The sequence below is a fragment of the Microcebus murinus genome, chromosome 12, assembly GCF_040939455.1.
Source record: "Microcebus murinus isolate Inina chromosome 12, M.murinus_Inina_mat1.0, whole genome shotgun sequence".
NCBI classification, from domain to species: Eukaryota; Metazoa; Chordata; class Mammalia; order Primates; family Cheirogaleidae; genus Microcebus; species Microcebus murinus.
Window position 1 is genome coordinate 28,457,228 of NC_134115.1, and position 13,873 is coordinate 28,471,100.

Consider the following 13,873-nt stretch of genomic DNA (forward strand, 5'->3'; position numbering starts at 1 on the left):
TTCCTATAGCCAGACAGCAAATAACTTTTCCTTCACTTTCATTTGCCTTCCTTTAATGAATTCATTAAAAAATTTTAATTAACTTTTTTTTTTTTTTTTTAAAGAGCTGCTTTTAATTTCAGAGGCCAAAACTGGCACGCAGGTACAAAAGGAGGTCACCAACACGGTCAAATAGGGACTCACTCCGCTGCGAAGTCTCTGGACCTCCTTTTCCCTCTGGCCGGGAAAATAAATCGAACAAGCTCTCAAAACGCTCGGGGACCACCTGTTCAAGAGGCCTGCCCTACCAGTTCAACTATCCTGAACTCCCGGGCACCTGTCTGGGGGGTTCAGGCAAGTCTCTGGCTCTCGGGGAGTGTCTTGAGGACCTCTTCTTCTTCCTCGGTTCCGAGTAGACTAAAAAATTAAAATAAAATAATAAAATCAGCGGCCTCAGGTAACTTTGCAAATGAATCTACAGCATCCTCTCCGACGCTGAGAAACTCGGTTACCGGTGCCAAGGCAAAGTCAAGGACGCGCCAGGCAGCTGGCTGCCAATCCCTGCAGTAAGGCGCCACGTCCCTGCCGGTGGCGGGCTGACCCGGAAGTGCTCGGCGGCGGCCACGGCGGCGGAGGCGCGGCCAAACCAGTGCGCACACGCGCGCGCTTCCCGCGGAACTCCCGCCGGCTCTCGGCTCTCCCGGCGGCGCGCCCGAGCCGCCGCGGCCGCCGCCAACATGGCCGAGACCAGCGAGGAGGTGGCGGTGCTGGTGCAGCGGGTGGTGAAGGACATCACCAACGCCTTCAGGAGGAACCCGCACATGTGAGTCGCGCGGCTCCGCCGCCTCCTGGGGTCGTCGGGGGTGGGCGAGGGCGGGGCCGCGCCTCGAGCCGACCTCGGGCGGCGGGCTGACCGCAGGTCCCGGCCCACGCGCCCTTCTCGGGCGGAGGCAGAGTGAGGTCGGGGCGGACCGTTGTCGGCAGCCGCGGGGCCAGCTTTCCGCTACGGGGACTCGCTCGCGGGCGAGTCCCTAGAAGTGACCTCGGAAATTCCACTCGGAACGACTTTGTTTCTCTCTCTCTCCCTCCCTCCCCTTTCCCAGGAGTTCACGAAACTCCAAAGACTTCCCCCGTAGGTCCATGTCCGACTTCTGTTTAAGACGCACGGGCACAAACAACACTGTGGGTCTGTGTGTGCTTTGTGAACACAACTCCTTTGAGGTTCATCCCGGACGTTGGCAAGAAGGGGTTACCGATCCTCTTATTCTTAATGGGCCAAAACCCCCTCCGTTTGCTAACTAAAGGTAGTTTGAGGCTGCTTTTGACTTTCTCCGTACTTGTTACAAGATTGTAAAGTGACTCTGATAAAATACTGTGTTGTGAAGGTGAACAGCGTTCTCAAGAGAAGCTTCTGTGGGCATAGTGTGGAGTCTGAGATAAAGCAGATGAAGCCTGGATACTTATTAGCATAAGCTGATTCATAGTTACAGGGAACATGTAAACTCATTTTTATCCCAACACTGCTGCCCTCTTCAGCAGAACGCTACAGGACTGGCACATGAAATATCTTCCCTCTTTCCTTTTTCTTGGAGTACTCTGGGAAGATACCACAAGAGTCTTTACTCTTTTTTTTATTTTTTATTTTTTTGAGACAGAGTTGGGCTCTGTTGCCCGGGCTAGAGTGCTGTGGCATCAGGCTAGCTCACAGCAACCTCAAACTCCTGAGCTCAAGCTATCCTGCCTCAGCCTCCCGAGTAGCTGGGACTACAGGCATGTCCCACCATGCCTGGCTAATTTTTTCTGTATATATATTTTAGTTGTCCAGATAATTTCTTTCTATTTTTAGTAGGGATGGGGTCTCGCTCTTGCTCAGGCTGGTCTCAAAATCCTGACCTTGAGTGATCCTCCCTTCTGGGACTCCCAGAGTGCTAATCTGACACTTCTGCTTTTATGTAACCATTTAAAAGGAAGCTGTTAAAAGAGAGAGAGAGAGAGAGAGAGAGAGAGAGAGAGAGAGAGAGATCTACAACATTATAGAAAGAAGTAAGAAGCAAGAGTGTAACTTCTTTCCCATTCTTACTGTGAACTAAAATAAAATTTTAAGGCTCACCCCCCCACCGGCTGACTAAATGGACCCCCTCATGGCCAAAGGAATATTCTAAAACTAAATTGTCTGCCGGGAGGAGGGGAGGTCAGACATGCCTTATCATGGAGCCCTCCCTTCTTAGGGAAGTCCTTTGTAACCCATTAATAGGCCTAAGGGTATGCTAGACAAACCTACAGGTCCTCAGTTTATACAACAAATATATGTCAGGTGGTTTATCTCTGATAAACAGCTCCTATGTTAAAACATTCCAAGCTTTAGACAAAGCTTCATGTCTTTAACCAATTACAAGCCAAAAAATCTTTAAACTCACCTGTGAGCCCTGGCTTCAGCTTCCAGATAGCCCACCTTTTCAGACCAAACCAATGTATGCCTTCCAGATATTGATTTATGATTTTAGCTGTAACCCTTGTCTCCCTGAAATGTATAAAACCAAACTGTAACCCAGCCACTGCCACTTGCTCAAGGCTTCTTGAGCGTGGCTCTGAGTCATTGTCCTCAAATTTGGCTCAGAGTAAATCTCTTTAGAATTATTTTACAGACTTTATCTTTTCTTTTCCATTGACACTACTCCTCCCCAAAGGAAAGAAACATGGAATCCAGTTCACATTTTCACTTTATCTAGTTTTGGGGATTTATTTTTAATGTTTTCTTTTTTAGACTGGAACACATGAATTAATTTTTTAAGCCTTCTAACCCCTTCAGCTTTTCTGCCTAAAAGAGTTGCCAGACCTACATCTTAAAGTGTTTTCTTCTTCCAAGATGATGATTTTAAAAGAAGTCCTCAGATGTCTTGCTCCCTTGTGGCACACCATTGGAGACCTGCAACTGTGTCTCATTAAAAAACAAAACACTGCTGGCCTCAAAACACACCTGCCACCTCTGACAGCATCCACTTCCCTTCGCCTTATAACTGCTGCCTTTCTCAAAATGAGAGTGTTTGGAATGATTTCCTGGCAGTATCCATAGTGGTTGCTGGGCTTTCTAAAGAATGCTTTGATGCCTTTTTGTGTATCCGTCTTTCAATCCTTTCTTGAGAATGGGAGCCTTAGTGCAAATAAGAGACATCCTCAAAAAAAAAGTTGGACAAATGAAGGGCCTATTTTCTCATCATTGGTGTTATTTTTCTAAAAGAAATTATAGCAGAAGTTAGAAGTCTAATAAAAATGTAGTAATCATCTTAGTTTCTCTTCTTTGTGGTAAATAGAGCATAATTATTTCATATTTGAAGAAATGGAGATTGAGTGTTCACTGGCTTGGCAGGTTGACAGTGCAGTTTGGAACATGTCCCAGTTCTTCTGGATGACACTTACCAAAACTCTTAAAGGACTTTAATGCCACACCCTTAGTAATTTTTTTTACTGTGAAATCTCATTAATATATTCTTTATCAGTATATAACTTAAAATTATTAGTAAGCATTTGGGTCATTCAGAATTTAAAAGGGAGATAAGTTGGGCATTTAAATAATTTTAAATGATTTGTAATATAGGTCTAAACATTTAAATCGATTAATATTAATCATCAGCTATATTTTAGTATATATTCCCTACTGTACAACTATCTTCAATAATATTACTCTTCATCTTTTAAAATGTCTTCTAATTTGGGCTTTCCAAAATTGCCTATACTTCTTTTCCTGATCCAGCCCTTTTACTCCCCAAATAGAGTGGCTTTATTTCTAATTAAAAGGAAAAAAATGCAGTATCTTTAAAGTTAGTGTCTAACTTTACAATATCTAATTACACTTTTAGTGCTATAAACGTTTTTCGTTTTTTTTTTTTTTTTTTTTTGAGACAGAGTCTCGCTTTGTTGCCCAGGCTAGAGTGAGTGCCGTGGCGTCAGCCTAGCTCACAGCAACCTCAAACTCCTGGGCTCAAGTGATCCTTCTGCCTCAGCCTCCCGGGTAGCTGGGACTACAGGCATGCGCCACCATGCCCGGCTAATTTTTTTAAATATATATATCAGTTGGCCAATTAATTTCTTTCTATTTATAGTAGAGACGGGGTCTCGCTCTTGCTCAGGCTGGTTTTGAACTCCTGACCTTGAGCAATCCGCCCGCCTCGGCCTCCCAAGAGCTAGGATTACAGGCGTGAGCCACAGCGCCCGGCACGTTTTTCGTTTTTAACCTTTCTCTTCTCCAAACACAAGAGAGATTGTAATTTTATTAGCCAGTGTCCACTCTATTAAATATATTGACTTTATTTATGTAGAAATACCTAGCTAGAAGGAATCGAAGATAAAGTGGGTGAGATGTGGTTTAGTTCTGGTTCAGTGTGAATAGATACGGTCTCTCAGCCTCAGTTTCATCTTGATCTTGTGAGCCTAATGAAAACACAGGAAAATTACCTCACACTATGGCACTTAATTGCCACTAAGTAAATGTTAGACTTAAACTGATTCCCTGTGCTCCTCACCAAAAATATATTAGCCAGATGATTGAAGAATGAAGCACTTTATAAACCAGATAAATACCATATAAATGTTGTTTGTATAGTTGACTATTATTGTCTTGGATTCTCTAAAACTGAAGGCTTGACCTAGCAATGGGCATTAACTTAATGTGTAGACCCTGTGCTAATGTGGAAGACAACTGTCTACAATGTAATTAGGGTCATGTTAAAGTTCTTTTATCCAGCAAGTTATTTTTTTATTACTCTATTAAGTATTTATTGAGCTGTCACTGTTTATGAGGTGTTATAAGTACCATCTTCACTGTATGGCACTCAGAAATTTTTGTGATGATGGAAATTTTCTATATCTGTGCTATATCTATGGTTCCCTCTAGCCCTTAGTAGCTGTTGAACACTTGAAATGTACCTAATGCAAATGAGGAACTGACTTTTTTATTTTTTATTTATTTTTTTTTTTTTGAGACAGAGTCTCGCTTTGTTGCACAGGCTAGAGTGAGTGCCGTGGTGTCAGCCTAGCTCACAGCAACCTCAAACTCCTGGGCTCAAGCAATCCTGCTGCCTCAGCCTCCCGAGTAGTTGGGACTACAGGCATGCGCCACCACGCCCGGCTAATTTTATATATATATATTAGTTGGCCAATTAATTTCTTTCTATTTATAGTAGAGACGGGGTCTTGCTCTTGCTCAGGCTGGTTTCGAACTCCTGACCTCGAGCAATCCGCCCGCCTCGGCCTCCCAGAGTGCTAGGATTACAGGCTTGAGCCACCGTGCCCGGCCGAGGAACTGACTTTTAAATTTCATTTAATTTTAATTGATTTATACATAGTGGCCACATATGCCCAGTGACTACTTCATTACACAGTACAGGTCTAAGTGGAGACCTAAGACCTACCTGCATGAGTAGTAAGTTAACTCTGCAGAGCTAACCCTGCTAGGCTTTCATGATAAAGGCTGGATTAGCAGGATGATGAACAAGTGCTATAGGAGTCTAATGGAAGGAAAGAGGAGGTAATGGAAGGAAAGGAGGAGGCTGGGTATTTCTGAATTGGGGCTCTTAGTGGAGATGAGTTTTAAGCTGAACAGTAAAGTCTCGGTAGAATTTACAGTCTCAGAAGGAACCAGAGACCTTCACAGGGAGCAGTGAATTGACCTAGATTAATGAAAATGTGATTGAGAAGGTACAATAGGGCCAGGTTATGGAAGTCCTTGACTCTTTAGCTTTATTTCTTTCATTCCATTTATACATTCAGCAAAAGAGCACCTGTGTTTGACAGGCATGATGCCAGCCTTTGGGTATTCAGGGCTAGGAGTGAGCTGGGTGTAGTTTGGTGAACAAACCAGACACGGTCCCTACCCTAATGGAACTTTAAATAAATCAGCACCCAGATTATGAAAAGAGCCAAAAAGGGTAAGAAGGGTACTTTGAATGAATAATAATAGGGAGGCCTAATTTAGATTAGAAGGTCAAGATAGTTCTTTTTGAGGAAATAGCATTTAAATTGACACATGATGGATAAAGAAGAGTTGGCTCAGGGAAATATGCTTCCTTAGGCAGTGAGTAGGCCCCAGTGAAAAATTTTGACTAAGGACATGATAATGAAAGGCAGTTTTAGATTGTTTGCAAGTTGAACTAAAAATTAGGAAGCCATAGAGTCTACTGAGCTTCTTTAAACAATAGTATAATACGGTTGTAAAAACTTTGGTTTAGAGTTTGACAGTCCTAGATTTGAATCTTGGCTTGTTATTTACAATCTGGCTATACTTAGACAAGACTTTTTCTTCATCTATAAAATGGGATTAAAATTCCTACTTTGAAAGATTGTTGTGCAGAATAAATGAAATAGTATATGTGAAACCTAACACAGAGCGTGACATATAATAAACATTGAACAGTAATGATTTGTATAACTTTTTTCTAAATTAGATCAGTAATGTAGTTTCAGTGATACACAAAATCGGTAGTCCTTAGAATTACTGAGAAAGCCTATGAGGTCTCTGAAATATCTTAATCACCAGTAAAGTTTTAATTATCAATATGCAAGGGCCAGTTCATTAAGATATTTTTCTGACTTCCCTTTTTGGTCATTCTGGAAAGAATTCCACTTGAGGGGGTTGGGGAAGAGAAAACCAAATAACTACTATTAGATTTAAAAGATGTTTATTTAGCATTTCCTGAATCTTTGGGCTGTTTTCTGTTTGGCTACCACACATTATAGGGTTCTGTTTTATTATTGGGGGACCATCTGTCCCTCTCAGAAGAGAATCTGGTTAATAACTACTTTTGTGAATAATAAGTGGATCTTTCCTAGTTTTTGATGTTTCTGAGAAGTACAGACAGGAGAATCTGTCTGAACATGAGGAACAACGTCAATATCAGTATTATATGAACCTTGAACTTCATTGGGAAGCCAGTGGATCCCCATTGTGAAGTGAGGCACTCAAAGAGATGTATCATGCTGTGTATGATCGTAAGTATCATACATATGTTGGTTCATTACATGTTACTATGCCTTTGGAGTGTCTTGTGAAGGTAACCTAAAAAGCAAGCACGATTAGAGCTTAATCTGTGTCCCAAATCTTCATGTGTTTAAAAATCCTATGACCTTCTTGGTAGTACAGGTATTTACTTGAGTGCCTTGTTAAATACTAGGAATCTAAATTGCCAGAAACCTAACAGTATAAAAGAATGAAATTTAGTGGTGGTCAAAGAGGTCAGAAATTCCTCTCATAAAACTATTAGGTCATTAAATACAAAATGTCCTGATTTCGAATCAAAAGGGTAGTTTATCATATCTCAAACAAGAAGCAGTACAATTAATCAAAGTATGTACCTAAACTGTTGACAGGGTTTTGCCATCTTAACTTGTTTATGCCAGCAGCGAAGAAGCCTGGAAAGTAAGGAGCCACGAAATTGTTAGAGGTGTTTTCCACAGCCTGTTGAGAATTGAATATTTTTCTTTGCAAGAAGTGGTCCAAAGCCTGGAAGAAGTGGTAGTCGGTGCAAGGTCTGGTGAATCTGGTGGATGACAGAGAGTTTCTAAGTCCAATTTCTGTAATTCAAGCAATGTTGTTTGTGCGCCATGGTTGAGCGTTGTCTTACAAGAGGATTGGCCTGTCTCTATTGAGTAATCAGGGTTTGGAGAGAATTTCTCTTCTGACGCTCATTTAATTCATGTGGTACCCATCTTCTTTACCCATCCATCTTCTTTACCTTGCCAATTTCTTTCACATGATTCAAGATTGTTGGAATAGTAATGTCAGACTTTGCTAATTCACACATAGGTTGAGATGGGTTTGCTTTCACTACAGTTTTTAGTTCATCATTATCCACCTTGGTCTCAGGTCCCCCATGTGGCTCATTTTCAACATTAAAATCACCAGAACAGAATTTCTCAAACCATCGATATACTGTGCATTCATTAGCCATAACCTTCCAAAACACTTGATATTTCAAGCTGTCATTGCACTGGTTCTACAATAGAACTCATACTTGAAAATAACATGAATTTTTGACTTATCTATGGTTTCACAAAATTGCTCTAAAAATTTTAAAAGATAATCACAAACGAAAACGTGCATTTGAGGATGTACCTTCACAATAAAAACAAAACAAGAAGTGTCAAAGTGAAATGTCAGAAATATCAACTGTCAAACTTAGTACTTAAGGAAATCGAACATTTTCTACTTAATAACCTAATATTTAGGAAGTAACTGGAGATCGATTTGATATTTATAGTATTAATACATTCATTGTAACCATTTAAAATATAAAAATTAATTGTAGGAAAATGTTTAATGTGAATTGCTAAGTTTTTTAAAAAAATTATAGACGACTATGTCCAAAATGTATCCCACTTTTGTAAAATACTTAGAAAAATAGGATGTGTACCCAAACATTAGTAGTATAGAAAGTTGATAAATGGCTTCTTAAGTTTTTTTCCTGAGTCTCCCAACTTTTTTCAGTATGAAATTAGAATTTAAATTGCCAAAAATATAGAAGGAATTGATCTAATTCCTGTTTTGCTCTTCACTCCAATGTCAAGGGGTTTGGGCTAAGTATTAGGAGGCCCAGATTCTTAGCCGCTAGTGTTAATAATGTGACCTTCAGTAGTACCCTTAAACCTCATTGGACCTCAGTTTCCTCATCTGATAAAATGAGAGACTGGAAGAATGAGGTCCCTTCCAATTTTAAAATGATTCCGGAATCCTATCCTAAATTGTCTGATAAAAAGTGGACTATGACCTAAGGGACTAGGCACAGAAATCTGAAGTAAAACGCACTGTTTTGTAGAAGCTTACTGACCTACCTATCTTTATAAAGTACATGTTATATTTTTTAGGAAGCAGCAAAACTCTGTATCTTAGGGTCACATAACTTGACAGAGGCTTAATATTCTTTGTCTCTGCTTCCTGTTATCTGTTAACCAAGGAATTTCACTGGCTGATCACAGGCTCTTAAATGAATTGATAATGATATATTTCATCTTTGCCTAGCACTTTTGAATTTAACCCATTCTTCACATTGCATTATTTGGTTTCATAACAGGCAGGGGAGGTATTATTATTCCTGTTTTTCAGATGAGGATACTGATTACAAGTGACTTGCCAACTTCACATTGACTGTCAGTGGTAGAATGGAGACTAACTACTGGAGAACTCTAGACTTCATATCGAGTGCTTTTATCTCTACATCTTACTACCTTTATTTTCAAATGTTTTCCCAACCCCACCCATAGTGCTTTATATTCTCTGTTATGACTGTTTTCATTCTCCTTACATGAACATAGCTGCCAGGTTTCATAGTCATAAAGTTTGAAAGTTGTGTAAGATCTAGCTCTTTTCCCTTACTGGAGATACAGTGCAATTCCAAGATTTTATAAATGAGGAAACTGAGGTCTATAGAGGCCAAAATGACATGAGATATTTATATATACACACACACCCCTATATTGCTATATATCTCCACATTCATCCAAGACTTGGATCCACGCTGTTTTCAGTATACTGCATTAAAACAAAATCAGAGGTAATATTCTTTTGGAGGATTAAGCAGTAATAACCTTTGAAAACTGTTTGAATATTATCACTGAAGTGCAAGGATAATCAGCCTTTCAGCAAGGAGTTATTGAGACCTGCTATATCCATGGCATTCTTTTTTTTAAAAGAGTATTTCTTGAAAGGATGGTAGCCAACCAAAGCAGTGTGTTTTTTATTTTTTTATTTTATTTATTTATTTATTTTATTTATTTATTTATTTATTTATTTATTTATTTATTTATTTATTTTTTTGAGACAGAGTCTCGCTTTGTTGCCTAGGCTAGAGTGAGTGCCATGGCGTCAGCCTAGCTCATAGCAACCTCAATCTCCTGGCTCAAGCAATCCTTCTGCCTCAGCCTCCCAAGTAGCTGGGACTACAGGCATGCGCCACCATGCCCGGCTAATTTTTATATATATATATATATATATATATATATATATATATATATATTAGTTGGCCAATTAATTTCTTTCTATTTATAGTAGAGACGGGGTCTCGCTCTTGCTCAGGCTGGTTTCGAACTCCTGACCTCGAGCAATCTGCCCGCCTCGGCCTCCCAGAGAGCTAGGGTTACAGGCGTGAGCCACCACGCCTGGCAGCAGTGTGTTTTTTAATTGTGCAGATGGCTCTTTCTTGTAATTGAGGTACCAGATTATTAGTTGGGCATTTTAATTCTGGTTTAGTGAGCAGGACAGGTTTTTACATTGTGAATTTAAGTTAAAGAAAATCCCTCCCCAAAACAGAATATATCCAGAAGCTAGGTTTGTTTTATTTTTGTTACTATAATGTTTATATTGTTGACTCTTGCAGTTCTTCGAAGTGTCATAAATGGTTAGTAGATCTCAGAGAACAGAATTTCCTGAAATAATTACATTGAGTGGTTTTTTTTAAAAAAAGTAATTTTAGTTTATTTTATATATGTTCTTTAGATAGTAAAATAAGAACTCCAGAAAAATAAATGTTCTTTAGATAGTAAAATAAGAACCCCAGAGATTTGGTCATGTATTAGTCAAGTATAGTTAGATGTGGCTAGTTTTTCCAATAGTGAATTAGATAGATTTCAGGTTAATATCATCAACTATAAATACAAAAAAAACATATTTTGAAATACTAGGCATTGACCTCAGGTGCTCTTTCAGCATTGTCCTGATTTTTCCTACAGAACTTTATTACTGGAATGGTAAAATGATAACGTTTTATTGTAGATATTGACACAAATCCCCAGTAAATCTGTTAAGCTCTTCAAAGTCTGAGACCACTTTATGTTATTCGTTTTTGTGTCAGAACCTAACAAATTACCCAGTGCATCGTTACTAATAGGTACTCAGAAAACGTATGATAGTATTGACATGGTGTGTTGAAACATCTTGGAGTCAGCTGAACTAGTTGTCAGGACAAAAAGCCATAGGTCCCAAAATATACTTGAGAGTTAAGTTAGCTTGAAAGAATTATTAGTAAATTGCAACCCCTGGGGTACCCTTGTTTATTGATATATCCCTATGTCACTAAAGAAGTGATTAGTAGAAAGTAGGTTACCTCTGAGCTATCCAGTTTAGAGTTTTCAGGAGGGAATTTATTTTAGATCCACAGGTGCTACCAATTTGTGATAGTGGCCTAACAAAAAAAAAGGGTATTTCTTATAACCTGTAATTGAACAAGTTTCCCCCTTTTTTCCATCTGTCAAACTATTATCTTCTTGGCAAGGGAATCCCAGGGACATAACAGATTAAGTCGCACACAAACTCTGAAAAATAGTTCCTTATTCTGTTTTCTAAAGACATGTTTAAAGAATCTCTATTGACACTCTAAAAATAATATTGCACCTACTCTTGTTAAAAGGTTTCTTGTTACTCATTAAAACAGGACATTCTGTTTGGGAAAGGATGCTTCATGTATACAAGAATTATGTCTTCCTTTATAGTTGAAAGGTGTGTATAGGTTTTGCAAAAACATTTTTATGTTTGCTGGTTCATTTACTATGTAAGTCAAATCCCCTGTATAATGTTTATGAAATCTCTGCCTGTGATGTAAATTGGCTTAAATTGGTGTGGATTGAAGGATATAGATGAAAATTATCAAAATCTGAAATGTAATTTGTGGGTTTTTTTTTTAACATTGATTAGAGTTGCTTTTTTAATTTAGTAAAGTATAAAGAAGAAAAAAAATGGCCCAAGATCTCACTAAGATAACGTTTATTGTTAGTTTGTTTCTACTCCACATAGATTTATTAGCAAGCCAGCATAAACACATTTGTTGACGTTTTTAAAAAATAGAAATAATAGTACAAGTGATTAGACAATTTAAACTGTATAAAATAAAATCCTTCCTCAATACCTTTCTCTCTCCAAAAGTTTCTTATTATCCCTCTAAAATTTTTGAATGCATCTATATATCTTGTAAAGAAATTATGTAGAAGACTTTGTGCTATGTACCGTGTTCAGCATTTTGCTTTTTTTTTTTTCATTTAATATAACTTAGTGAGCTTTCCATACCAGCATATGCGATCTACCTTGTATTTTTTAACAGCTCAATCACATGGATGGGCCATGTTTATTTTATCAGACTATTTCCAGTTTTGTTGCACCATGACAGTGAACATCTTATTCATATATTTTGGCATGGGATCATTTCTGAGCACTTGAATTGCTGGATCAAAGGGTATGTGCATTTAAATTTTTGAAAGACATTTTTGAATTGCTGTTCAAAGACAAGTCCAATTTTCACTCCCATCAGCCGAGAGTACAACATACCACTGGTTTTCCCATGCTCTTGCCAGCGTTAACAAACTAGTTTTTTGTTTTTTTAATTTCTACCAATCCAGTAAGTAAGCTAAATGTTTTTAAGGAAGGGAAATATATAAATATATATAGATTTTTAAAAAATATTCTGTGGGATTAGAAAATTTTTGAAAAAGCTAGTATTCTTATCTTTAATTCTTTTTTTCATTGTTTGTTTTACATTTTAAGAGATGAAATTGGCCTGATCCCATGTCCTGAAGCTAGGTATAACCGGAGTCCCATAGTCCTGGTTGAAAACAAACTTGGTGTGGAGAGCTGGTGTGTCAAGTTCCTTTTACCATATGTCCACAACAAGCTCCTTTTGTACAGAACGAGAAAACAATGGCTGAACAGAGATGGTAAGTGTGAACAGTCTCTTCTTCATTTAGTTTTTAGAAGCAACATGGGATACAGTAGGAAGGGCCCTTGTCTGGGTGTTGGCATTCCTAGATTTTAGTTCTGGTTCTTCTTCTCTGGGTGGGTGCTTAACCTTTCTGTCAAGTGAGGCCTTTGGACTAGACCTGTAGTTTTCAAATTTTGCATCTATAGTGATTTTATGGAAATGCCTCAAGCAGGATTCCAGGTCACCTCCTACAACCAGAACAGTTCTGATTTTATCTGTTTATGTGTTGGGGTCATTGTAAGATTTTATTCAAAGAGAACATCCTATGGCTTAAAAAAGAGCTTAAATGTCACTGAAGAGTACTGTATTCCCTATGAGATCAGTTTCTGATTTCTAGTCCTTTAGTAGTTTATGACCAGTAGAACTCACTTTTGCAGCAGTCCAAATGAGGTACCAGAGGCATGATGATGGTAGCTATACTGTGAACCCCATGATTTATGAGTGTGCCATTGCACTGTGAATCCCAATTGAGCTCTGGCTCTCTCTGTCCTGTTCCTGTGCTGAAATGAGCAAAAGAAATCCACCCCAGTAGTCATTTCTTCATTCCTCTGAGACAGTTCTTTACTGCATCAGACAATCCCTAATCATTCTACCTCATTTCTTTTCTTAGTGTTCTGCCTCTGTGTGTACAAATTCTGTTTATCGTTTTAAGGCTCACCTCGGGTCTCACTTTTTGGGAGCATACTCATCTAAGACTACTGTTTTCGTAGAGCCTCTTCCCCTTCCCACATACAGCAGTACCTTCAGAAGTGCTCAGTATGCCCAGAGGCTGATTTTGAATAAGAACTTTGTTTCCTAGAGAATTTTAATTGCCAGTTTAGTAGCCATTACCAAGGGCCTACTCATACCAGAAGCTGTTCTGAGTACTGTGGGGGATAAAAAGATGAATAATACATGGTCTCTTTTTTCAAGTATCTTACAGTTGAGTGACAGTCTCTTTAGGGGTAGGAGCTATGGAGAAGAGTGTTGCCAAAGGTATGACATACTGATTTCCTTGAATTTCTCTCAGCACTATCCTTAACATACTGTCATGATAGCACTTTTCCCTGTTTAGACCATAGAAAAGGAGTATGATTTGAAAATTTAGTGAGCAGTAGTTTCTGTTTTCTGCATGTGATTGTTACACTCAGTCCTCTGATATATATTTCTTAATTACTAAT

The 13,873-nt window shown here is 38.8% G+C and overlaps 1 protein-coding gene across 2 annotated transcripts in view; it reads left to right on the forward strand.

Moving 5' to 3' along the window:
- Positions 1 to 628: 628 nt before the first annotated feature.
- The window catches only part of PTAR1 (protein prenyltransferase alpha subunit repeat containing 1), a 46,192-nt gene continuing 32,947 nt past the window's right edge, over positions 629 to 13,873 (forward strand). The window contains exons 1-2 of one of the 2 annotated variants that reach the window (XM_012736794.3): positions 629 to 802; positions 12,500 to 12,669. In XM_012736794.3, the coding sequence (XP_012592248.1) occupies positions 717 to 802; positions 12,500 to 12,669 (256 nt within the window). In that variant the 5' untranslated portion in view covers positions 629 to 716. The other variant, XM_076008641.1, reaches the window with a different exon arrangement.